The following is a 25,412-nucleotide window of genomic DNA, read 5'->3' as shown; positions in this document are numbered from 1 at the left end:
TTCGAAGTGCTATAACACCGAACTCCGCTTAATACGAAGTCAGAAGCAACACATCCACACAGAACCGTATGGTGGAGTATACACGATGGCTATTCGTATTTCTTCGGACCAGCCTATCTAGGTAAAGATCGTTGAGAAAGTACGTCTCTCCGCCAGCCTTCACGTTTAAACCTGTATACTTTTTACGGGCACTCGCGCTGTTGGAGTGCTCATCCCGCTCTGTGAACCTGCCATATTTTTTCCACATTTAACTAAATATTGCTTATAGCTAAATAAAGACGCTGTCGGAATGGCAGTTCGTTAAAACGATGGTATGCTGTAATATTGAAACAGTACTTCTCCACCAGCCTAACCTTAATTGAACGTTGGTCGTGTGTGCCTCTTCCGATACGAAAGTTCGGGCCTTTGCAACGTTCACGCCGTACTAGAGAGTGTGCTAAAAGGCATACGGGTACGCAGCGCTCGTCTGGACGTGCATAACGCCTTCCTCATGGGTCCTGCGCTGATGAGCGTGCTGGGAGACATCTGCAGCTTCCACGCAAGCGGCAACAAGAGTGCGCTGAAGGTCGTCTCTCTTGCGTGAGTCGAGTATGCTGCCGAGCTGTGCAGTCTCCCCATTGCTGAAAGAAGAACTCTGCGGTTTAGCTTAGGCCTAAGGGTGAATAATTTAGTTTAGGGGTTTTATGTGCCAGAACCACAATTTTATTATGAGGCACGCTGTAGTGGGGGGACGCGGCATTAATTTCACAAAGCGAATAAGCATTGACAGCGCAAATTAATGTCAGAATATTACACGAAGTAAAGCTCGCACTTTTATTAGCAGTATAAATAACAGTGATCCTTCTTTTGCTATTTATTCTATTAACGGCACGTGTGCGGTGTTATGCGCCCTAAAAGACGCGCAAGCAGGGTTCACTCAATGTCCGCGAGCACTCGAGTTCGCAACGCTCGCGCGATGAGGAGCGCGGGTGCTTCCAAAGCCGAACTTTCCGTGCTGCCTCTTCCTCGACCATTTCACTGTGCACAGCCTGCTAAACTCAGTTGATCACGTTACCTCCAAGACTGGTTGCGCGCGGGAACGAGCCTTCTGGCCTTGGCTGTGGCGCTCGCAGGCTCCTATTCGCACACGCAGAAGACCACGTGACATTCAACTCTCGGTGTGCAAGCTGCTCAAGTTCTCAGGCGCGAGGAACGCGTGGGATCATTACCATGGGTGTACTACAGCCATGGCTGATGCACTTGCGTCGTCGCACGCGCGACAGCCTAGCAATGGCGACGACCCGATCGCGCTTCCAATGTCTATATACTCGACGCACCCCCCCCCCCCCCCCAAAAAAAAAAAAAGAAGAAAGGAAAGCCCAGGTTTCGGCAAACATTTAGCACACGGCATTTCAGGCCTAGACAGACGAAGGACAATCCTCCTCTCCAGTTTCTTACGTTCGACCTTGAGCTTGAGGGACTTACTGCAGTGTGGTCTAACCTGTTGCATCGCGGTGCAGCTCGTGAGCGAAGACGGGGGCCTCTGAGATCTCCTATGCGGAGCAAGGCGCAGCACAGGAAATTTCGGAGGCGATGTTCCCAACTACAGCTTTACGAAACTGTGGGATGGCTTCGAAGTCATTTTCAGGGGGGATCATTGTCAACGACATGGTTTCGCGTGAAAGGGGTGCGTTGACGGTGACAGTGTACATCCCATGTTGTTGCTGTTAACATATAACTCCGTATACACTGTATAATTCCATGTTAATGCGGAAAACAGCTGTACCTGTCACGATCACCTTCGGATTGTCGGCGCTATGATTGCTAGAATGTCGCAAAGGGAAGACATCGTAATATTTTGTACCTTCTTTCATAAGCATGTTATAAATAAATTAATATTGAAAAAAACAGCATGGAATTTGTAAATTTACGTAGAGCTGGTTGACCAATATGACCCTGACTTTTATTACTAAATCCTCATGTGCATCGCAGCTGTATGTTGTACAATGGCTGAGTCCGGCCTTTCGCTATTTTCACCGTAAATACTTCCGCCTGAATGGAGGCTATAAGGAAGTCCAATGACACTAATGTGCCACTTTCTAAGCGGACGTACGTTTTCCTTCTTTTCTTTTACACATCATGTTTTTTTTCGGCAGGACGCCTGTGTATGACTACTCGCTGCTTCTTTTGCAGAACGGAAGTGACGGAGCAGCCGATAACAAGCGTCAAGTGGGCAATCGTGACGCTTCCCGGAGTGCTACTGGCACTGGCTACCTGCAGCACGGCGGTCTGGCTTCTTTACGTCAGGCCACAGTGAGAGAGCATCGTATATCTTTATACATTAGTTGATACTCACTGACGCGAGCGCGAACAAGCACGCACGCGCATACACATGCATATGCAAAAACAAACGCAAACGCGCACGCATAGTATCTCTATTATCGAGCACTTCTACAACCCACGCACACCGGCGATCACACACATAAGCACCCATTCACGCATCACACAGAGTTGTAAACTGAAAACGTTCACAAGAGTCGAGTTCTACTCTCAGAGTTTTTTAAATTTGCGTGCAGCAGACCCAAACTGCCAGTTCGGGCTGACTTTCAGCACAATGCGTTGGCGGGCTAGTTGGTGCGAATCCATAACTGCTTTGTTTAGCACAAAACAAAGTAGTTATGGGCTGATTTTCGTTGCTCTTTTTCCGATTCATTCGTTGGCGATGCATTGGCGAGAATTATATAGGTACGTGAATACTATCAATCAAACAACACTACTTACACAGACGAGCGCTTGTGTTTTTGTTTGGTTTTTAACATGCACAATATAAGGTGCTAGTTTATCTTATTCATGGGCCATTACTAGCCCATGAACATAGGCGGTGGCAACGATGCATCCTTTGTTGTCCACGAAAGGAGAGCGCCGAACGATTAAGAAAACCCGCTGAGAGAAACTTAAAACTTGCAAAGAGTATTACGTCTTACCGACGTCACTGCTCTGAGTGTGCAAGTGTTCTCTTTAAACGGCGACACCAGAACTGCGACCCTATCGCAATGCTTTAGCGTCTTCTACTTTGCAGCGAACCGGCGCCCATGGCTGCAGAAAACCTGGCCGTCATAAGGGCTGCTCAACAGAAGCGCGCCCGCCAAAGCAAACAAAGGTGAGCCCTATTGTTTCGTTTCTTGATCTATTTTTCCCCAAAGGAGTTTTTTGCAGTAGTACAAGCCGTGGTAGCAGCAGCGTGGTGATAAATATAGTAGTAGTAGGAGTAGTATTATAGAGTAATTGTAGTATTAGTTGTAGCAGTTGTTGTAGTACTTGTAGAATCGGGCACCTAAAAAGAAAAAGGTATTAGACTCCGGGGCTTTGGGTTCCCGAACCATGCACGATCTGATGAGCTTACCTAGTGTTATGAATACGAGGCGCCCGGATTAAATTTTGACTAACTGGGATTATTTAACGCCCACCCCATGCACGGCGTACGATCCTTTTTTGCATTGCTCTGCGATCGAACCCGAGAACTAGAGCTCGCTGGCACAACGCCATGTTTTCTGAGCTAACGCGTCGTGTAGGATCAGCTAGTAGCGGTAGCTGCAAGACTAGTAGAAGGAGCGTGAGTATTACAGTAGAACCATGTAGTAATATAGTTCCTGTTGCATGACGAAGAGAATTCGTTTCCTTTCGATGCTTGTAATGCGTATTCCTGCAAAATTTCTTCGTTTTGTCATAAATGGAGTTCGAGAGACCAGATGAACGTTACTTTGCGTTGAACTGCAGCAATATTCTGGCAGGCTCCGACAGCTCCTTCTTATCAAAAAATTACCGACGATTACGTTACTTCCTAATGCGAAATTTGAGCGCAGCAAATAAGCTGTTTCACCTTTTCGATAGATTGAGGCAAAGAAATCGAGCAACACATGTATGCGCTTTCACAGAATTTTTTTCTTTATTTTTCACACGTATTCCTTTAACAAAGACTCCACTAACAGTTCTTGACAGTCATGAAGGAAGCTTTGTGGTCGGAGAAATAGACTGATATATGTTCGACTTGGTACACCAATGCTTGATTCTCAAAGACGAGATCTATACAAGTGCCTCGCGAGGTTGTCACAGCCGTGGGACGCGTTACGAGCGAGAGGAACGGGATGTTCTCCCGCATAAGTGTTAGGAAATTGCTGTTTGTCTTTATGTCAACATTAAAGTCCCCCACTACTAACATCGGTGTGGATCGATGGACGGTTAATGCGAGTTGCAGGAAGTGCACGACGTCTTTCGTGAGTGCGGTAGGGGCGAAGTAGGCAGCTACTACCAGCAAGATAATTTCGCAGTGGCGAACGGCAGCGGCAATTTCGGCTCGGGCGGTGCACATATACAGATCCGCCGCCACCGATCTGGCTCTCTGATTGCCACCGCACAGGGCGAACGGCAGCGGCAATTTCGGCTCGGGCGGTGCACATATACACATCCGCCGCCACCGATCTGGCTCTCTGATTGCCACCGCACAGGGGTTGCATTGGAGGAGGAGCGAAGAAAGGAATTAAGTTCGAGCCGGCGCTTTGACAACCGGAGACTCGCAGGAAGAGGGGGGAGGGGGGCGGCGTGTACACCCAGCGGCAAACGATGGGGGCAGAAGCGCGCGCAGCAAGCGGACAACACGATAAAGGGAGGAGGGAAGAGATAGCAGCGACTGACTGATGCCGCTGACGCCGATAGTGAGTCAACCCCAGCTGCGGAGTTGGTTTCAGGGACAACGCCGCCGATGCCGACACAAACAATATGATACCCTCGCTTCCGCAGCGCTAAGAACCAGGTCCAGCCGTGGGAAGGTGGTCACGTATTCGTCGACGTGCCGGGGCCTACGTGAAATAACCGGCGCGTCGGCAACTGAAGAGCACCCTATCCGCCACACAAGAACAGGGGGGGGGGGGGGGGCCCTTTCCTCCTCTTTCTGCATGGCGGCGACGGTGTTCTATGCAGTCACGTTATCTTGACTCTCTAGCGGCGTCAGCGGCATCCAGCGGTATCAGTCGGTCGCTGCTAGCGCTGGGGGGATGAAAGGGGGGCGGAGCTGGTTACGAGGCCGACGACAACGCCGACGACGACGCGAAACCCAGGAACGGACGCCAAAGAGCTGCGCTCTAAAAACAAAGTGCAAATGCAACTGGGCGTATTTAGGTTGCAGGAAGGGTCGTCCTCCTCCTAATGATAAATTTCTGTTCTCATTAGTCAGAATTGGTACACCCGGCATTGGCAAAGACACCATGTCTCGTTTCGTGAGCTAAACACATAATTGTAAAGTGCGAAACATTCTGCGCCCCCCCCCCCCCTCCATATTACTGTCCGAGCCGACTCCTAAACTCAACCGCCCACCGAAATTGCCCCTATCATCGAACCACCTGCATTCAAGCGGCTCATCAAAGACATCCTATTGTGACTTGTGTTGTCTTTGTTTGCCATTAACCGCCCCCTCCCTTATGTAATGCATCAACAAGAGGGAGAACATCAATTAGATAAATAAACAAAATAAACAATTATATAGTCGTCTACGGGTAATTTCTGTCAACACGTTCCATACAAGTTCTAACAACGCGTGATCCAACTCATCGGATGCTTTCCGGCAAACGTGTTTCTCTCGCAACGATATTTATCGCGTCTCTCACTGAGGGTTCTCGCCTTCTGTTGCAGGGGCGTTCGCTACGCTTGCGCTGCGTACGTGGCCATCTTCAGCTTCGTGTACGCGCTGTCGCTTCTGCTCGGTTTGACTGAAAGGTGAGACGTGGTCACCCTGTCGTTGCTGTTACCAGTTGATCAAAAGGGGCAGGAAAAACGAATTCTCGTGCTTGCTATTGGTCATTTGCGTTCCCTCTAGGCGAATTTGAGTACAGGGTGGGGTACAAATGTGGGCCCCGTTTGCCAGATCCGCTGCCCCGAAGTGGCAACTTTTAAGCCTAATATTTACAACCCGGCCGGTCGAAGGGGGTCAAAAATATTTCGAGAAAGTTACAGTTACTGCGGTCGCTTACCAAAACAAGGTGTAAAAAAAAAGAAGTTACAGACACTTAAGTACCCTTACGTGATTTGGACGCGAGTATTACGACTTCTCTAATTGCTTACGCCCATGATACGTGACGTCATACATTGTCACATGTCCTTCATAACTCTACCTTAATCCACGTTGCTCTAACATGTATCAACCTTAAACCCACTTAATCCATCCTAATTTAATTTGAGTTAATTTCTAACCACCTTAATCCACTTTAATAGGCCTTAATTTACCTTGGTCGAATTTGTACTAACCTTATTCCACCTTAATCCGCCTTGGCCTAAATTGTACCAACCTTAATGCTCCATAATTCAATTTATTCCGCCTTAATCTATCTTAATCTATTTTAATTCAACCCATCGTGGTTGCTCAGTGGCTATGGTGTTGGGCTGCTGAACACGAGGGCGCGGGATCGGATCCCGGCCACTGCGGCCGCATTTCGATGGGGGCGAAATGCGAAAACACCCGTGTACGTTTAGGTGCACGTTAAAGATTCCCAGGTGGTCGAAATTTCCGGAGTCCTCCACTACGGCATGCCTTATAATCAAAAAGGGGTTTTGGCACGAAAAACGCTAATATATATATATATATATATATATATATATATATATAAATATATATATATATATATATATATATTTTTTTTTAATTTTAAGTCACCTTAATTTAACTGAATAGATTTTATTTCACCTTCCTTCACTTTACTCACCCTTAAGCTACCTTACTTTTCCTAATTCTGTTTTTACTAATGATGGTTTACAAGACGCTAATGACGTCTTTGATGATGATATTTGTTACCACTCGTTGCGGACAACGCGAACTTTTCTGCCTGATAGGACACACAATGTTTTCGCAGTAAAATATCCTCCCAGAGCACTTGCGTCTTCCTTGTGTGGTTAAGGTTAGTTTCGGAGCCTGCACGTCTTTCTTACTCACTGTTTAGGATAGTGAGCAAGGAAGCTGTAAGGGTGTTCCGTAACCCAATAGCCGCAACATTTTGCTACAACGTCTGACCAGAGGAACGAGCTTCATGAACATTTCCTTGTTGGAGTTCGGGCGACCGCCACTCATGAAAGCAATCGACTTGATGATGTGACCAACTATACATGACTGAACTACGTCTAGAGGCGCTGGTGGTGTCGGGGAGGACAACACGAATGCAGTGCGCATGCGCAGGATGGCCCTGCTGACAGCGCTGACGTCGATGATGCTGGTGACGAGCCTGCTGACGTCGTTCCTGCAGGCGGCCTTCGACTTCGTGCGACACATCTGGCGGATGATGCCGTGGGGCGTGCTCTTACTACTGGGTGCCACGCACGTTGCCTCCGAGCTGCTGCAGGTATACCCTGTGTCTCAACTAACGCTGACCAAGCGTGTTAATTTAGTTAGTAGGCGAATGTTTACAAGTTAATACGGCCGTTAAACTATTATCCTTATTTGCATAGCTATCCACTAATTTGCTATCCCATTCGATGCTTCGCCTTTTGAGCGAAAGTGCGACATTTTCTTTGTTGTTGTTGTTGTTGTTGTTGAACAGCTTGGCTAGCCTTAGCTGCAACACCCTATATGTACGGCATAGCACAAGACGCGAGTGTGTAAAGCTGGTGCAGTTTAGAGGCTTCGTTTGTGTCAGAAGTCCACAAGCGGTGTGTTTATGTAATCACGGAAAACCTGTGGCATCTCTTATTATTTGTTTTCGTGTGTGCTGCAGTTGCTATACTCTCTTCCCTAGCTGCAGACGATGCTGTAGGAATGCCCTAAATTCTACTCGTGTTGGTGCACGCTGGCTCGAAATGAGTCGATGGACGTCAATGAATTAGGCCTTCCGTCAATTTCGTGGACAGATGCAATTGCGTCACAGGGTCATTACAGGTTTTGGGCAATACACATATACATTCGATTCATTAGATGCTAGTTCATACATAGCTCCACACTGGAAAGTAAAACCAATCAACAGACTGCCAGTGTGTTGCTGCGCTTCTTGGACGAACGCGGCTCCAGAAAATGTAAAATAAAAAAAATGATTACAGTCTCGTACAAGCGCGCACCCCCCCTGCCGTCTCTGTGTCACTTCGCAGACATACGAACTCCCGCAAGAGGCCCTCAGGGTTGAGTCCACGTCTTTCTGGGAGGAGCGCAGCCCGCTCGAGGCGCAGGCCATGCTGGCCTTCGCCACCTCGGTGATGGCCGAGAGCGCGGACAAGCGGGTGCTGGTCGAGATCATGACGCCGGCCGTGGTGCACGTCGTGAGTAATTTTTGATGAGTTGACCAGTATACTCGCATGTTCTACTGTTCCACATATGTTTACCTATTAGCTTGCACATTCTTCTACGTACCCTGTAACTAAAACCGTGTTTAAGTGTGTGGGTCCCACGTACTTTCTTTTATGAGAAACACCGTTCCATATAAGTTAAAATATTTACAAGAATGTTTGTCGTCATACGTAGAATCCAAAATGGGAAAGAGAATGAGAGCGTAGCTATGGCGTTCTTCTGCTCATAGCACGAGGTCGCGGGTTCGTTTCCCGACTGCGGCTGCCGCACGCCGATAGGTGCGCAAGACAAGACCGCTCGTACAGGTGCACACTTAAGAAACCGAGATGGTTGACCGTCGCCTCCGAGATCCGGCGGCGCACACTGGATTTCTCAATACCTCCCACTCGTGCTTACGGCGCGCAGTCAGCGAAGTTCCGTCTCCTGCCGCAGTGGCGTTGGCCACCGAGGCTTATTAGGGTGCATTGATGCCAGTGGTGGTAATGAGGTGCCCTAATGTCTATATCTCAGCGGCCATGCTTGGAAATTAATCCGAAGCCCATCCATTACGGCTTTTTGTATTCTGCTTTCGAATGTCAAACCTCCCCGCTTAATTTGATCTGGAAATGTCCGCAACAAAAACGTGCGCGAGTGGTCATGTGTTACCTCATCCACCACCCAAAAGGTTCGCCTTCCCCTCGATCCTATAGCAAAAAAGCTGCTTGTTCACTGAGTGGGGATGCCACCGGTTAATCAGGTCTGTCCATAAATTCTCGTCGAAAGTCGACAATTGCAGAGTACGTTACCGCAGCCACTGTACACGGCGTCGGGGATTGGCTGTGAATATATATTTATATATATATATATATATATATATATATATATATATATGTTAATTCAATCTACCAAGCATCGAATCCCTGCGTAATAAAGAATGTCGTTTAATATGAGCGCACAGCTTTAACGGTCCCTATAGAGAGGATGAAAGGCATTGCTTGATAACGGCACATAGATGGAGGTTTTCGCTAGTCACGCGTATACCTAGAAATCTCCTGCTTTCTTTTCCTTTTCTTTATTTACTTGCGATAGCAGGAACCACCCTAATTATTAGCAATGTGTGTTTTTTTTTTTTTTTTTTATAAAGAACGTCCAGCGTTACATATACTCGACGAACTTGCACCGCCGTCTTCTTGAAGTAACACAAGAGTCCGTTTACATGGCAGGGAAAATAGGCATGTCCAAGAATCTGCCGCATCAGCGCCCCTGCTTCTTTAACACCGTGTCTCGCATTTCTATACAACCCTCTCCCCGGCAGGCCGAGATTCAGCGCATGTACCCGGCCTACTACGCCATCCCTGTGATCGTGGGCGCTTCGAGCAACTTCATCATGCCGGCGTCGATGCCACTCGCTCTCCTGCACGAGATGGCGCGGGTGCAGTTCTGGAAGCTGGTAGGTGTGGTGGGTTGTGTCATGGGCAAGTCACGTATACGTCATGCGTAGATCGTGACCGGACGGGCTAAAGTTTACGTTGAAGTGTGCGTGGTCAGGTCATGCAATACGCAGATCAGGTTAACTGGGGTTGTTTCCAAGCGGCACAGTAAGTGCAAAGTATGGTGAACGTAGTCGGGAGTGGAAGAGCATTATTTGAAGTGACAGACTTAGCACAGTCGGAGTGTACACGCACTGGGCTGACGGAGGACATGTTTGTGGAGCGAAAAACTGGCCTCTAAGCTACAAACTTGTGTGGTGAACGCTCCGGGTCGAAAAAAGAATGTTACGCCGGCTGCCTACATGGCTCAGCCAGCAAATATTCGGCACTTTCTGGCTGAGCAAACGCCGGTAGATTATTGAGTTAACCTATTCATTCACAAATTATGAAAGACTGTCGATGACGGGGTAATAGTTAGGTTAATCGCGTTGGCCTCCGGCAGCGGCAAACTTGCTAGGTGTACTCGCCAAGTTTCGCGAGGAGCGATCTCTCTCACAGTTCCGATGGGCCGTTATGACCCGTTCCAGGCAGAGCGTTTCTTACTTTATTACCTAGAGGGAAATCTTGCGCTGCTGCACTCTTGCATGGAAATGGCCGTGTCTTCGAATTGGCATCGTTCTCGGAGTGCTGGGACACCTTGAAGACGTGCCTGGCAAGTCTGTCGCATTATTGATTTCCTACCAAGACAGTACGTAAACAACTGTTTTAGCTTTATTATTACACACGAACATATGTTGTTTTATTGCGAAGACTTCTGATTGGATGTTCGAATATATGAAACGTAAAATGTATCAGCAAACCGCTAGAGTTGGAGTACAGATGACAAGATTAGCACTCGCTTTGGAACCGTTTGTCGTTTGTTCTTGCTTTTCTTGGCTTGATTATGCATTGTAGGTGTGTGAACTTTATTGAAGATCTGATAAGGGCGAATGAAAACCTTTTATGATTTTATTTGCGGAACGCAGTATCTGGGTAGCCATAGCTATGTTTTAGACAACACCAGCCAACACATGTCTCGCACACCCCCAAGCTGTCATGCCTACGACAGCACAGCGCTCGTTAGAAAACTCCCATAGACGGTGGTGCCAAATTTCCTTCTAGGTAATATAGTTAGAAACTCGCTGCAGGTCTTCCCCTTTCGTTTTTTTTTGTAAACGTATGTGTCAAACTGTTTCTCTAAGATTCCTTGGTGATTACTAACAAGAATAGAACGAAAACGGTTTTCATTGTTTTTTTTTATATTACAAAAGCACATTCGTCGAGTCTGACAACACTGCGGACAGCGACGCGGTGAACGCCAGGCGGCGTCCGCGTCCTTTCCGTCCCATGTAGCCATCTATGATGTAGCCCAAGCCAGCGAAGCATCGGTGCCTGCAGTTGTACTGGCGATAACGAACGCTCTGTATCACGATCAAAATGTGCTTCGGATAGTTGCCCGACTGAAGAGGATGCCGCGCTATAAATTTTGGCGACTGGTACAGCGTGGTCCTCACCCGTAACGCTTTTGTTGATTCACAAAGATAAGACCACGGTTTGCGCGGCTCCACGCCGAGGAGAGACAACCTGTGCGAGGAAAAGCCGGCACATCCCACGCCCTGTGGGAATCGATGTCACCCGAAGCAGTTTGCGGAGAGCCTAACCATGTTAATGAAATGACCATGAGAGTACTAAGACGTAGGCATCTGTTTCATGACTTATGTGACACGCATGTCAGGACACCCATGTCATGACCTCTATTTATGGTCGTCATACACTCTTGTCCGACAGTGCTAGTTTTGGCCCAAGACGTAGACGCCTGTTTCATGATCTACATGACACGCTTGTCATGTCATTCATGTGACGTCGTGACCTATCATTTATACTTGTCATACGTACACGTGTCATACTATGCCAGTGGTGGGATATACCGTTAACGAAACGACCGCGAGAGCACCAAGACGTAGGCCGATTTTCCATGACCTACATTACACACATGTGTCATGATATTCATGTCATGACCTAACGCTAACTTCGTCATAAACATTTTTCATACTATGCCAATTTTGCAGCATACCATGTTAACGAAATGACCATGAAAGCACCAAGACGTAGGCGGGTAGATAGATAGATACTGTAGAAGTGGAAAATGTTCGCCAATAAATGCTACGCAATTAAAACCGGACATGTGGAGAGCGCAAGAAGCAGTGAGAACGGACCAATGAGCTCGCCGGATGGTTGCAGATGCGAGGGTCATAGCGGGTCGTATGTAGATACGATGGATCGGTGCTCTAGGCTGACACGCAACTCCGTCCCTCCGTGCCGTGCAGCGAAGGTTACTATTCGTGTCAGCTAATCGACCCGTCGTGGTTGCTATAGTGGCTATGGTGTGGGACTGCTAATCACGAGGCCGCGGGATCGAATCCCGGCCACGGCAGCCACATTTCCATGGGGGGCGAAATCCGAGTACACCCGTGTACGTAGATTTAGGTGCACGTTGAAGAACCCCAGGGGGTCTAAATTTCCGGAGTTCCTCGCTACGGCATGCCTCATAATTAGAAAGTGGTTTCGGCACGTAAAATCGCATAATTTAATTTTTTTGTCATCCAATCAGCAAAGAGAGCCGGCTGCTTGTTTCACACATGGAGGACGGTTCGTCCGTCGCTCTCCAAGGTGTGTACCCCTGAGGGTGTACTAAATTAATAAACTGTGCTCCACATATCCTTCCGTGAAACTTCCACTCGGCCGGCGTCGCGCAGAGGGCGATCAGCGGATGGACATTGGATGACCGATCGTACGGGTTTTCTGTTGTGGTTGGCTGACATGACACATGGCTTTTGCTACACTGCGCAGAGTCTGTGAAATGGAGTAAATAAGAGGGGCACCTTGCGAGGTGCAAGATGAATGCATCCTGAACACGGCGTCCCGGAGGTGCATTCGCATGAGGTCCAGCGAAAACGCACACGTGCTGAGAAAGAGCGTCAGCGCCACGTCCGATAGACGTGTTCTAATCATGCATACGCTTTCGCCTGTGCCCTGTACACACAAATTAAACCTACCGTTAGCGCGTTTTATTCCCACATCGCGCGAGAAACCTCACCTGCTTCCTTTACTACTTCACTTCAGTTCCTGTTGGGCCTGTTCGCCAAGGTTATCGTCATGGCCATGGTCATCGCGACGGTCAACGCAGCCGACAGAGCTGGCCTCTTCGGCACTCAGACCTCTCCGGAATGAAGAACCGGGGGGATTGATTGGGACGTGGCGCTGCAGACCTTGCTATTGATCTGTATTGATCTGTACTTAAGTAACCTGCTTCACATTGTCGGATTTTCAGCGGTGACTTTACCGAGACCTTTCTCGATGACCTTGTTGCTCCAAGGGAACTCTACGTTATGACTGCGACGTTTCGCACACCGGATGTCCGACAATTTCAGCTGACTGTGTCAAATGCACGCGACGTGTTTCGCTCCAACGAATTCTAGCCAATAATTCAAAGACAAGTCGTCGACACTTCACCGACGAACATAGGAACTGGCTATACGATTACGAAAGTATCTACACTGATTCTTGTTGATGTTGTAGTTTGTATAGTTAACGTGCGCATGTTTAATATCGTTAGCGACCTTACCGGTGAAGGATGCGCTCGAAGCGCTGACCTTCTATCCTAACGTTAAATTATTGAATGGTAAAAGAACAATGAAGGCAACGAAACATTCGTTGCTGCGGAGTTCATGTTTCACTTGGTTGTCGCAATGCGCCGCTCTGTGTTCAATGCTTGATTGCAACTGGGAGTGCCTGGGTGCAAATAACATGGGACACTGCTGAGGTTCTACGGTATATCTCACCGCTCCGGCACCGCAGGGCCATGTGTTTCATTGGAAGGTGGTAACCGGAAAAAAAGCGTAGGATATTCTTTTTTATTTATTTCATAATGCATATAATGTTACAGAGCCAAGCATATCAAATACAGAAATCGATAACCTAGAGTCAAAGGTAGCAAGTAAAACAAAAATAAAGAATAAAAACAATTGTTGCACCTAGGTATTTAAAACTGGAGACTTCATGTAAGGGCGATTGTCCAAGGTGATACCTGTGATTGAAAAGAACATTTTGGCGATACGCGAAGGAAGTTCCTTTTGTCTTTGTTTAGAACCATACCCGCTCCTGGCACCATTCTAGGATGTTAGTTCAAGAGTTATCTAGGTCATTCTGGTGATAAGAACATGTAATTTCACGATACAGAACGCAATTATCGGCAAACGAACGAATCTCTACGCCAGGAATAACTGCGTCAACGATAGCATTGATATAAACGACATGTCTGCTTCGCCGCACGAATGGACAGTAAAGGCACCGTTGCGAAACCGTGGTATAGTGTGTCCGGACACTCCATGCCGGGAAAGTTTGCGGATGGGTATCGGAGTTGTCTGGAACATGTTACCGTTGTGAACAATTCATGTTGGCGCAGTGTTCGCTTCGTTTGAAAGTAAACGGCATGGTGAGGGTGGGGGGGAGGAGGACTAACATTTTTATAAAAAAATTGTACGCAAAGTCACCTTTGATATTGCAATGCACTCCCTAACACTACGTCGTATTCTAGAATGCGCTACATATTGGTTTTCCAACAGGAGGTGTCGAGTATTTCAACGAGCATTCACTAATACCTGTGCCACGCGGTTTTATCTCAGCCTCAGGACACATAATGATAAATTTAAGACTCCGCTTTCATCGCGAGGTCACGCTGCTGTCGACTGGAATGACGTAACTTTGCCGGAACTGTCGAGTTCATTTTTCAACCCGCAACGAAGCAAAAAAGAAAATCAGACAGACTCAACTGCAGTTCTCATCCTCGTAAAGCGAAGCATTCTAGTTGTGAATGTCTCATGAACCATGCGTGTGTGTAACATATGAAATGGGGTTTTCGAGGTACACATATTACTATCAAAGAGCAGCATTTTTTAAGAAGATATCTTATTTGCAGTCAATTATAGACAGACTGGATATTCTTTACACATATTTACATGGAGTACGCCATGCATGTTCTTCAATGGTGTCCATAGCGTGATATTGCACACGTGGTTTGTTTGTTTACCCTCTGTCAATGACCTATACCCGGTATAGGGGATTGGTCAAGATACGCATGGCTCGGGGTGATGGGTCGGTTTCTCGTAGTGCAATCTGCGAATCGAAACGCGCCAAGCGTCTCAACGTGCTGGCATGCCCGCGAGAAAGAGAGTTTATGCCTCTTGTCGACGCATGCGCGACGTAGTGCTGGCTGTAATGAAAATGCTTTTGGTTATAAACTGTGTGCAAAACACACGTGGATGTCAGGAATGCCCGCGCAAATTCAATGAGCTCAAAGCAATACCGAGTTAAAATTCTTACGCACACGATGCCCTAAAGCACATGACTGAAGCGCCAGAGTGGTTCCAAGAGCATGATGGTTTTGAGTCTGTGATGGCATCTTTGAAGGTCTTTTAACTTAGTACAGCCTAGCCAAATTATATATTAATATTGTGTAGAGCCAAGTGACCTGCTTTGAATGAATGAATGTTTGGTTTTTATTGGCGCAAGGGCCAGGTATGGCCAAAGAGCGCCAAGTGACCTGCTTTGTACATGTGTACGTATAGGTAAAAACATAATTAGTAAACGTTCGGCAGCGTGTTACACTCCTGTAAGGCGTGAAGGCGGAAGCGAAAGCCTATTGCACGCTTGGCAAGGCATTATCGGAGGGGTCCGACTTATTTGAAGGCAAAACGAGCTTCTGTGTGAAGTAAGCGTACTGCTCTATAGGTGGACCTCCGCAACGACACATATGCGGGCACCTCGAGCACGTCATGCACTGTCCAAACGTTCTTTCGTTCTATCTCTCATTCTGTCTTTTCTTTCTTTCTTTCTTTCTTTGTTTGTTTCTTTCCTTCCGTCTTTCGTTCTTCCTCTCGCTCTCTCTCTCTCTCTCTGTCTTTCTTTCTTTATTTATTTATTTATTTCTGCCTTTCTTTCTTTCGTTCCTTCTTTATTTCCTTCGTTCTTTCTTTCTTTCCTTTTTTGTATTCCTATTCAGCAATTACACCTTTGGCCAATTACGGAGGTATGAGCCGTCGCTGAAGATATATATATTCAAAGGTCCGGCGAGTTATTCGGAGATTGGGCGAATATCCTCGCCTAGGCGTCGGCCACGAGCCCTTCAGCTCTGGCGGCTTCCATCCCTGATAATAGTTTTTGTCTCTCTGGACTAGACGCCGCTTTTTTTCGGGTATGAGCTACTGAAACGAGCCACTTAAGGCTTTTCGCCTTAACTATAAGAAGGCGACTATAGCGCAATGGTTTCAGTATCAGTCTTGTGTTCCTGTGTTCAAATCTTGCCGTCGGGCCATTGTAGTAATGGTTATTCATGACGCCGTAGCTGGTTGAAAATGTCGAGTCCACAATGTATTGAAGCCGAAAGGATAAAGTTTAGGCAAATCTATGTACTAACCATGATGCCCCAGGCTGGTTGAATCGCTCTGTTTGCAGCTCCCGCTGACACGGGCGCTGCAGTTCCCTTTAGTAATTATGGCATAAATATCTATGCACTACTATTTCGCTGCACGTTTCCTAGATGGCACCACCATCCCGTTACCGGTGTCCGGCGTTGGAGGCTAGATACATACGAAAACTTGCCTCAAACTCTGCAAGAAGGTTCCCCTTAAATGCCCCCTCGCCATGCCACATAGCAGATTTCGGTTATACGCTGGACGTTGTTACATCCCCTGAAGGAAGCATTCGGCCGCAAGAATTTTACAAATCGGTTCATTAATAGCCGAGACAGAAATATTTCAGCGCCGCGAACCCATGAGTTCAGGAGGCGAGCTTCACCGCAAACAAACACACTCTCTCCACTTGCCTCGTGGAGTGTCCGCAAGTGAAATTTCTTCCCTGCGTTCTCCAATACGGATCGCGTGGCGCAAATACGTCATGCACCCCGCCTTCACTTCGTTTCCTCGCTTTCTTTTTTTAATTATTTTTACTCATAATTTTTTTTTTTTTTTTTGCACGGCGCATTTCCTCTGACGGTGTCGCGCGCGAGCTGTAGCGTTTGTCTCGTTTCGCGCAGCACAGGATTTTGCACTCGGTGCACGAGAACAACTGACGGACGGTATAAGGCGGTCCTACACGAATACTCAGGCAGGCAGAAACAAAGGGATCACAGAGCAGATCGCGGGCTCGAACACGGTTGGAAAATGACGTAGTTTCTTTGTCTGCGCGCGCGGGTCCACGGCGTGGGAACAAGCAGACGAAACGCGAGTACATCTCTCTTGTTGCGGTGCGAAGTAAACAAAAAATACGCAGACAATCGGTTAGTGCATTTTATTATTTCTCTAAACTTTAGTTCCTCGACTAAAGCGACGCATTACACAAATAACAGATGTTGCCTAGAGTCATTCTCGAAATCACGTACCACTATGAGCGACGTCACAGCACTGCTGTGTACGTAGGCACGCTCGTGCGATATGCGTCGACTCTCCGGCAGGGAGCACGGCGCACCACGAGAAGAAGGGCAAACGGTGTTCGCTTTGAAATTGCAGCTCTTCCCGCGGCGTGTAGTGTTTTAATACAGAGCAAACACGATCGTTAGCGCGCATTGTATGCACTACGCTTTTCAGCTCAACATGGCCAGACCTGGTGACGGGCCCTTTAAGAAAGCGACTTCTGGTGGAGTATGACCATCTTCTCTGAAACATTTAATGCATGCGCTTTCTGTACTTTTTTGGGTAGACTTCACGCGGGCTTGCTGTCACTTTACATGTGGCGACACAATTACTTTGTTTTTCAACATGAATAAACGGGGCCCATACAGGCACGACTTTATTACACTCGCCAGCGTTTGAAATTAACAATAATAGAATGTGTAAGCGTGACACACCGAGGAAGAAAGAAACAGACACACAGAGACAGCGCTGGGTTTGTGTGTCTACTCCTTTCTACGTCCTTGTTCAGTCACGCTTACACATTCCATCATGAATTCAAACCAACTAGCCCGCTGACGTGTTCTAACTAAACTAACCAGCGCGGTGTCACACGCGCACCGGTAAACATGAACATAACTCGCTTGATGACAGCTGTGTGAAAACGCTGGAATTAGCAATTGCGGCAGCAGCCGCGAGCCAATTGACCTCCGTGCATCTGTCGCTTCAGCGCGAACGAAACGTCGAAAGCACAGCGCATACGAAGGTATTGGCACTATACGCAATCTGCAAACATCTCGCATCGCTTTGAAGATCAGGCCCGCGCAGGCGCTCACTTTGGCCACGTCGTAGATCGCTTTCAATACACACGAGAGCCGGCAACACGAGCCTACGGCGTCCGCCAAAGGCGTGTACTACGGCGTCCGCGATTCGCGTGGCCAACCCCGTATAGATGCGGGGTTGCCTCCGCATCGAGGCACCCTAGCAACCACCGGAAGAGACCACCCCTCCTCCCTGGCCTGACTCCCCTGCCTCACGCGCGACAGGAGAGGGCACGCATATGCATATGGGCCGCGTTCGTAGCTCGCGCACGCGATATTTAACCGCGTTCACCGGCTGACCCTCTCAGGATTTCATTCATACGGAACCTCACGGGGACGCCGCCGGTGACGGTAACGACGACGGCAAAAATGCGCCCGGAGTGTCCGCATAAATGCTATCGCAATAATGAAGAGATCATGCTTTGGTTCTGTGCACGTTTGTCGTGGAATGTTACATTAGCGCAGTCTATGACAGGATAGAAGCATCTATTATGTGGATGACCCTGAGTACAGTCAAAGATGCACACCTTCAGCCGCATCTTTCAACGACTGAAGTGGATGAAGACCTCAAGAAATACGTCCCAGAAAACATCACAACTCCGGAGATTCTTGAGTTCGTCGCCCATGAGACTGGGTAGACGCTGCAGGAGACTGATGTTCAAGCATCAGTGAAGATAAGAATGAAGCAATCCGACTTTCAAGAACACATCATGACGCCGCTTGCGCAGCTGACGGCGAGAACTTCACCGAGCAGGTCTGGCTCATCCAAGGACTCGTGCCTGCTATAGAAATGCTTCGGGCGCAGAAGCAACACGCCGAGTGACATCAGGGGCTCGTGAAAATCTTCTTACTGTTATTCGAATTCTGCCGCTGACTGCGCACTTTTTATAGTTATTTTTCTTTCGTAGTAGATATCTCTTCTGGTGGTTTCTTGTCTCTGCACATCTCCAGCAGAAAACAAAAAATATCGGTGTGCATTGCAAGGGATCTAGATTTAAAGCGATCAATGCAAACTGAAACAAATACGAATGAACCTCGTCGCATAATGGAGCAGATGGGTTGTGATTCATAATAGACCGCCAACTCAACCAGCGGCCAAAGGCTTCGTTTTCTGTTTTCTTCGTGTAATAACGTGTCATGACACCGGATGCTCGAAATTCCCCGTCGAAGAAACAAGCCGTGATAGTCGTCCGTATGTGTTTCCGCCGCAGTTCTGCCTCACATAGTTTTGCAAGGTGTAGTTTTGTCTAGCATAGTCCAGTTCCGCATAGTTTCTTCCCATATAGTGCTGCCTCGCATGGCATTGGCCCTGCATAGTTTCGGGCCGCATATTCTTGCTACGCGAGATTTTGTTACGCTTAGTATGCCCCACGTAGTTCTGTCCTGGATGATTTTATCCCGCTCGACTTTTCCAAGTTCAGCATACTTTTGCCGAGTAACATTTTGTACCGCAGAGTTTCCAGCATAGTTCAGTTAAAATCCGTTTATTCATCCACTACATCAAAGGAAAAGATCACCCACTAAAGGCTACTACATTCGGCAGCTAGACGAGATCGATACTCTCTCGACGGAACGGCAGCAGACCGATAACAGACAGCACTTATACGCAGTCGTAAAGGTCAATTAAGATATTATAATGAAGAGGAGGAAGTGCAATAAAGAGAGGGGAAAAAAAGAAAGCGCGTAGTTCCTTTTACGTGGGAATAATACCAACAGACTTCTTAGAAACCAAAGGCAAATCAAGGAAATAAAACGCAAACACAATACGCGTTACATTACGCATGTGGCATCGGGGGACTTGCGAAAAGGCCTTGTTGCGAAGGCTTTACTACATAGTACATTTTCGAAACGACCCGAGCACTGATAAAGACGTTACGAATGAAATATCTTTACGTCAGATTAAAGTTCCGAGTGTGTGCTTGATGATTAATCCTCCTCTGCCCCGCCATCCATAAACACCCCTGAAAAAAAGATAAAGACGTTAGCCCATAAACGCGCTGCTCGCTCCTCTATTTATTTGTTGCCAAGCCTTAGTTTGCGACTAAGCATGGCCACGATGCGTAGTCTGCTAGGATCGCTATTGCGACGAACTTCCTTTTGTGTAGTTCGGTTAATTAATCCATCACTGCTTAGTTTCTTTCTATGCCATGGTTTTCTCTCTTCGTTTTTTTACAAAGTCTATAAGTCCTGCTATCCGGAATGTCACATAATTTTCGCCTTCATTTTACGTGCAAGTGTGCCCCGCTTTTGGTTGTGAACTGCTAAATAGCTGAATATTTTACTTTTCATATCATCGTTGATCATTCGCTTGGCAATTTAATGTTGTGAGGAAGCCGGGCAAGGACTGTACTTGTTGCCATGCTTTCCAATATATAATAATGAAATTATTAGTTAATTCATCCATTCACCCAGAGATGCGGGAAGAGCATACTGCCAGGTATGCATTGACTAGCCTATTGTGTAGAGCTCTTTTAAACCGTGCTCTCGTACCTACTCTCGGAACCTGCCCTTCAAAGTAAATACAGGCAAAAAAAAAAAAGAAAAATAGTATGGCTACGCCAAGTTAAACGAGTGGTTCTGTTTGTTTTCGACACATATGTTGCCTGTTTAGTTGCGTACCCGTCTTCTCATTTTGTTGTTTAGCACAGTGTATTTTTGTTTACAGATTTTTCACGCAAAACGACAAAATTCATCCAGTTCGGTCCTATAACTCCATAACGCGTCGTTGTTTGCAAGCAAGCAAAACGCAAGATCAATTAAACCACAAGACAAAGATTAACGTATTTTTAGTAAAAGAGGTGGTCAATGCGACATTTTCCGCACCTTCTAGTTTTTCTTCGGAGGTTACCAGAAATGTGCCAATGTGCTAAAGTATGCTTAGTTCAGTTTTTCCAATTTTTTCTTTCTTCTTGTTTTTCGAGATGCATATGTTTACTTGTTGCTGACATGTCTATACCTGTGCTTAATGTACTATTTTTTTCGTTCTGCTTGTGTCCATTGTGTTTCTTTTAAATAATTTCTACGTCAGCTGCTTTAGAGTTACCCGTCCTAATACCAACAAATGTTACACACATAGGAGATCCCCCTTACAGTTTTCACCTTGGGACCTCCTTGTAGAGCACTTATATACAAAGAATAAGCGGGCTTTCTCTTGTCTTAGTATTAACCTTGTGCGTCTTAATATCCTGTGACGCGACGTCTTGGTAATCAACAATAATGAGGACAAGTATGCAGTTAAGAAAGTGATACTTCGACCTATAGAAAAGTCAGCCAGCCTGTCTGTGACGCTTTACTTTGGTTAGCAGGAGTCCTAGAGATTTGCGATTAAAATCTGATAGAGTTAAATCTGGCTATAGAGTCTACGGCAGCTACGAGCACCTGGGTTCAGCCAGTATAGGAAAGATGGTTAGTACATGTATTTGCCTAAACTTCGTTTTTCTGGCTTTAAAAGATTTTATGACTTTGCAAATCGTTCATTCTTGACTAAGTACCACCTTACAAAAGCAACATTTCCCGATAGTCTTCCATGTCTGCGTATTCTTATGGCTTTTCCTGCTTAGAAAAATAAGATTGCGTAGCCATTTAGGCCGATAGGGTAGCTAAAGTCATCATCATCATCATCAGCCTGGTTACGCCCACTCCAGGGCAAATGCCTCTCCCATACTTCTCCAACTACCCCGGTCATGTACTAATTGTGGCCATGTCGTCGCTGCAAACGTCTTAATGTCATCCGCCCACCTAACTTTCTGCCGCCCCCTGCTGCGCTTCCCTTCCCTTGGAATCCAGTCCGTAACCCTTAATGACCATCGGTTATCTTCCCTCCTCATTACATGTCCTGCCCATGCCCATTTCTATTTCTTGATTTCAACTAAGATGTCATTAACTTGCGTTTGTTCCCTAACCCAATCTGCTCTTTTCTTATCCCTTAACGTTACACCCATCAATCTTCTTTCCGTAGCTCGTCGCGTCGTCCACAATTTAAGTAGAACCCTTTTCGTAAGCATGCAGGTTTCTGCCCTGTACGTTACTACTGGTACGACACACCTATTATACACTTTTCTCTTGAGGGATAATGGCAACCGGCTGTTCATGATCTCAGAATGCCTGCCAAACGCGCCCCAGCCCATGCTTATTCTTCTGATTATTTCAGTTTCATGACCCGGATCCGCAGTCACTACCTGTCCTAAGTAGATATATACCCTTACCACTTCCAGTGCCTCGCTACCTATCGTAAACTGCTCCTCTCTTCCGAGACTGGTAAACATTACTTTAGTTTCCTGCAGATTAATTTTTAGACACACCCTTCTGCTTTGCCTCTCCAGGTCAGTGAGCATGCATTGCGGTTGGTCCCCTGAGTTACTAAGCAAGGTAATACCATCAGCAAATCGCAAGTTACTAAGGTATTCTCCATTAACTACGATCCCCAATTCTTCCCAAGCAAGGTCCCTGAATACCTCCTGTAAACACGCTGTGAATAGCATTGGAGAGATCGTATCTCCCTGCCTGACGCTTTTCTTTATTGGGATTTTGTTGCTTTCTTAACGGAGGACTACGGTGGCTGTGGAGCAGCTATATATATCTTTCAGTATTTTTTCATACGGCTCATCTACACCATGATTCCGTAATGCCTCTATGACTGCTGATGTTTCGACTGGATCAAACGCTTTCTCGTACTCAATGAAAGCTATATATAAGGGTTATTTATATTCCGCACATTTCTCTATCACTTGATTGATAGTGTGAATATGGTCTATTGTTGAGTAGCCTTTACGGAATCCTGCCTGGTCTTTTGGTTGACGGAAGTCTAAGGTGTTCCGGATTCTATTTGCAATTACCTTAGTAAATACTTTGTAGGCAGCGGACAGTAAGCTTATCGATCTATAACTTTTCAAGTCTTTGGGGTCCCCATTCTTATAGATTAGGATTATGTTAGCGTTCTTCCAAGACTCCGGTACGCTCTAAGTCATGAGGCATTGCGTATACAGTGTGGCCAGTTTTTCTGGAACAAAGTGCCCACCATCCTTCAACAAATCTGCTGTTACCTGATACTCCACAGCTGCCTTCGCCATTTGCATAACTCCCAAGCCTTTCTTTACTTCTTCCGGCATTAGTTCTGGGATTTCAATTTCCTCGAGACTATTCTCTCTTCCGTTATCGTCGTAGGTGTCATGACGATAATGGAAGAGATAATGGAAGAGATAATGGAAGAGATAATGGAACAAAGTACAGTAAATTAAAGTCTCAGAAACGTTTGAAGCCCAAAGTACGATAAACAGGCAAGTCCTTGTATTAACCATCACACAAAATGCAGGCTGACTGGTTGCAGTGCCAGAATTCCGTCTACAAATTTTTCTATGATACTTTATGGCAGAAATGTCTTATTATAGCATCTTTCATGCATACCGCATGGACCAATATGTGTTACCCTCGTGGATCCGTTCAGAGCAAACACACTTAATCCTGCAGCCCCCATGTTAACCCCCAGGTCAACTATTACAGGGTTAATCTCGTAATGTCCAATGTATTATATGCGCTACGTTGAGTCGCCAACGACACCCAGTGGCCAGCTGCACGGTGCACCCCACGCTGAGATGCCGATGTATAGATTAAGCAGCGGACGACAAAGCCATGGAGAGTTAGCGCTGGCGGCAAGCATGCGATAAGAACAGGCTGAGAATTACCGTTCTTTCTATCTCTCTGGAAGTTTCTGCAATTTTCTTTGTTTTATTTTGTGTTAGCGATAGAGAATGCATAATTTTCAAGCATACATTCGATAAGAAGTTGATGCTAGATCCACACCTCTATTGCACTGCTGAAGCACTTTTTACAGTATAATAAGAATTAAAAATATATTCGAAATAATCTACTTAGGTACCTTGAGAAACTATGTAGGTTACACAAAGTGGTGTCTCATGCCCCTGCCGTAACGGTTGGCTCCAAGCACAACTGTAGCTACGCCGTCTGGTTCAATAGTTCAGTATAGAATAAATATATCAACGTGCTTCATTGCGAAAAGAAGTTTATGAACAGTCCAAGGGAATATTAAAGCTCACTCATACAGAAAGGATTCAGCAAGAGCGGACACTCCCATAGAGCCTAGCGGCCATATTGACTGCAGCGCACCAAGCCGCCGACATTAATGCCTGTACCGCACTTCCGATTTCGGTTTTGGGTGCGCGCGTTTTGAACGCTAGCTCGAACGCATTGCACGGGCTGCACTGATCAGCGTTGCATTTTTTTTATTTTTCTGCTTCTAATGCTCAACCGCACGTGGTCATGGTGCGGAATCGTTTTATTGTTAAATAAAAATGATTGCAAACGATTTTTACAAGCCTCGATTGAATATGTGCCACGTGCAATTTTACATGGAAGGCGCAAGACGTCTTGGGAAATAAGGACATGTTTCTTTTACTCGTTTTTTGTGCATTCATCCAATGTTCACCAAACAAGCAGCAGTAGTTCCCATACGAGGCTCCATTGGAAGAGGTCAGCTCCACAAAGTGAATTACAATCATGTGTCATTTTGGTATTAACACGTTATATGAATAATGCATGTAGAGGCGAAACGTGCGGAAGTGGTGAATCGGCGGCATTGCAAACAAAAGCAATTCGCTTTTACAGACATAGCGCAGAAACTACCCGACTCATCTCAAACAATACCGTATATGCCGTACATGCCACGAAAACATCTGATTTCCAAGCAATACCCCATTTCGAGGCCTTATTTTTTGCACTTTAAAAGCACAGATACACGGGTGACTGCATGTTTGCAAAAGAACTGGGCTTCTAGCAACGCGGTAATAGGCTACGTATATACAGAGGTGGCCACAACATACGTTCTCAAGCGAATCTTGCTAGACTGTCGCAGGATGCCTTCTACTGGCACTCAAGTCAAATGCTTGCGTGGAAAGCCTGTTTTCAGTCATTCAGAAGACAGAATTTTCAAGTTCTTGGTTTTGAGTTCTTTAACAGAATCAAATAATTACATTAACGAAATTAATAACAATAATGCTCGGGGACAAAGAAAACCTCAGGAATTTGTCCCAGTAAGGTTCTGTACACGTGCAACTGCGTCACGTGACCGAACTGCTTTTCGCTAAGTGCGTCACAACACCAGGCGCGGCGCCTGCTCTAATTTGTGAAGTTACCCATGCCTGCAATGGTTCCTCTGCTATCTCCTCCTAGCTTTTTTTTTTTTTTCATCAATAGTCTAAACTTAACTGGCTTATCTTGCCGCTGACTAATTAACGTTGCCATCTGCTTCGAACCCCAGCGCTTCTGGAAGGCGGACGTTGCGTGCAGTTTCGGCTAAGTGGAAGAATCCCTTGGTATTCCATTGCAATGTGCTGACCCGCATGTGGATTTTGTCTACACCAAGCACATCCCTTCCACTGTAGCGAAT

At 46.5% G+C, this 25,412-nt stretch overlaps 1 protein-coding gene across 1 annotated transcript; it reads left to right on the top strand.

Moving 5' to 3' along the window:
* The first annotated feature begins 487 nt into the window (after nt 1-487).
* Nucleotides 488-13,136, top strand: LOC129387842 (uncharacterized). Its single transcript, XM_072286822.1, has 8 exons — nt 488-579; nt 2,173-2,292; nt 3,059-3,139; nt 5,665-5,748; nt 7,148-7,361; nt 8,101-8,268; nt 9,591-9,725; nt 12,868-13,136. The coding sequence occupies exons 1-8, from the start codon at nt 491-493 to the stop codon at nt 12,973-12,975; spliced, it is 999 nt and encodes a 332-aa protein (XP_072142923.1). The 5' UTR covers nt 488-490; the 3' UTR covers nt 12,976-13,136.
* Nucleotides 13,137-25,412: the final 12,276 nt, after the last annotated feature.

This window comes from Dermacentor andersoni, chromosome 3 (genome assembly GCF_023375885.2).
Source record: "Dermacentor andersoni chromosome 3, qqDerAnde1_hic_scaffold, whole genome shotgun sequence".
NCBI classification, from domain to species: Eukaryota; Metazoa; Arthropoda; class Arachnida; order Ixodida; family Ixodidae; genus Dermacentor; species Dermacentor andersoni.
The sequence above is the reverse complement of the archived record's forward strand: the minus strand, read 5'-3'. Positions and strand labels throughout refer to the sequence as shown.

Bases quoted from the DNA above. Each gene is read 5' to 3' on its own strand.
- LOC129387842 (XM_072286822.1), top strand. From the start codon at position 491: ATGGGTCCTGCGCTGATGAGCGTGCTGGGAGACATCTGCAGCTTCCAC. The intron at 7,362-8,100 runs GTATACCCTGTG...GTCACTTCGCAG, and splicing joins TTGCCTCCGAGCTGCTGCAG to ACATACGAACTCCCGCAAGA. The intron at 9,726-12,867 runs GTAGGTGTGGTG...ACTTCACTTCAG, and splicing joins GGGTGCAGTTCTGGAAGCTG to TTCCTGTTGGGCCTGTTCGC.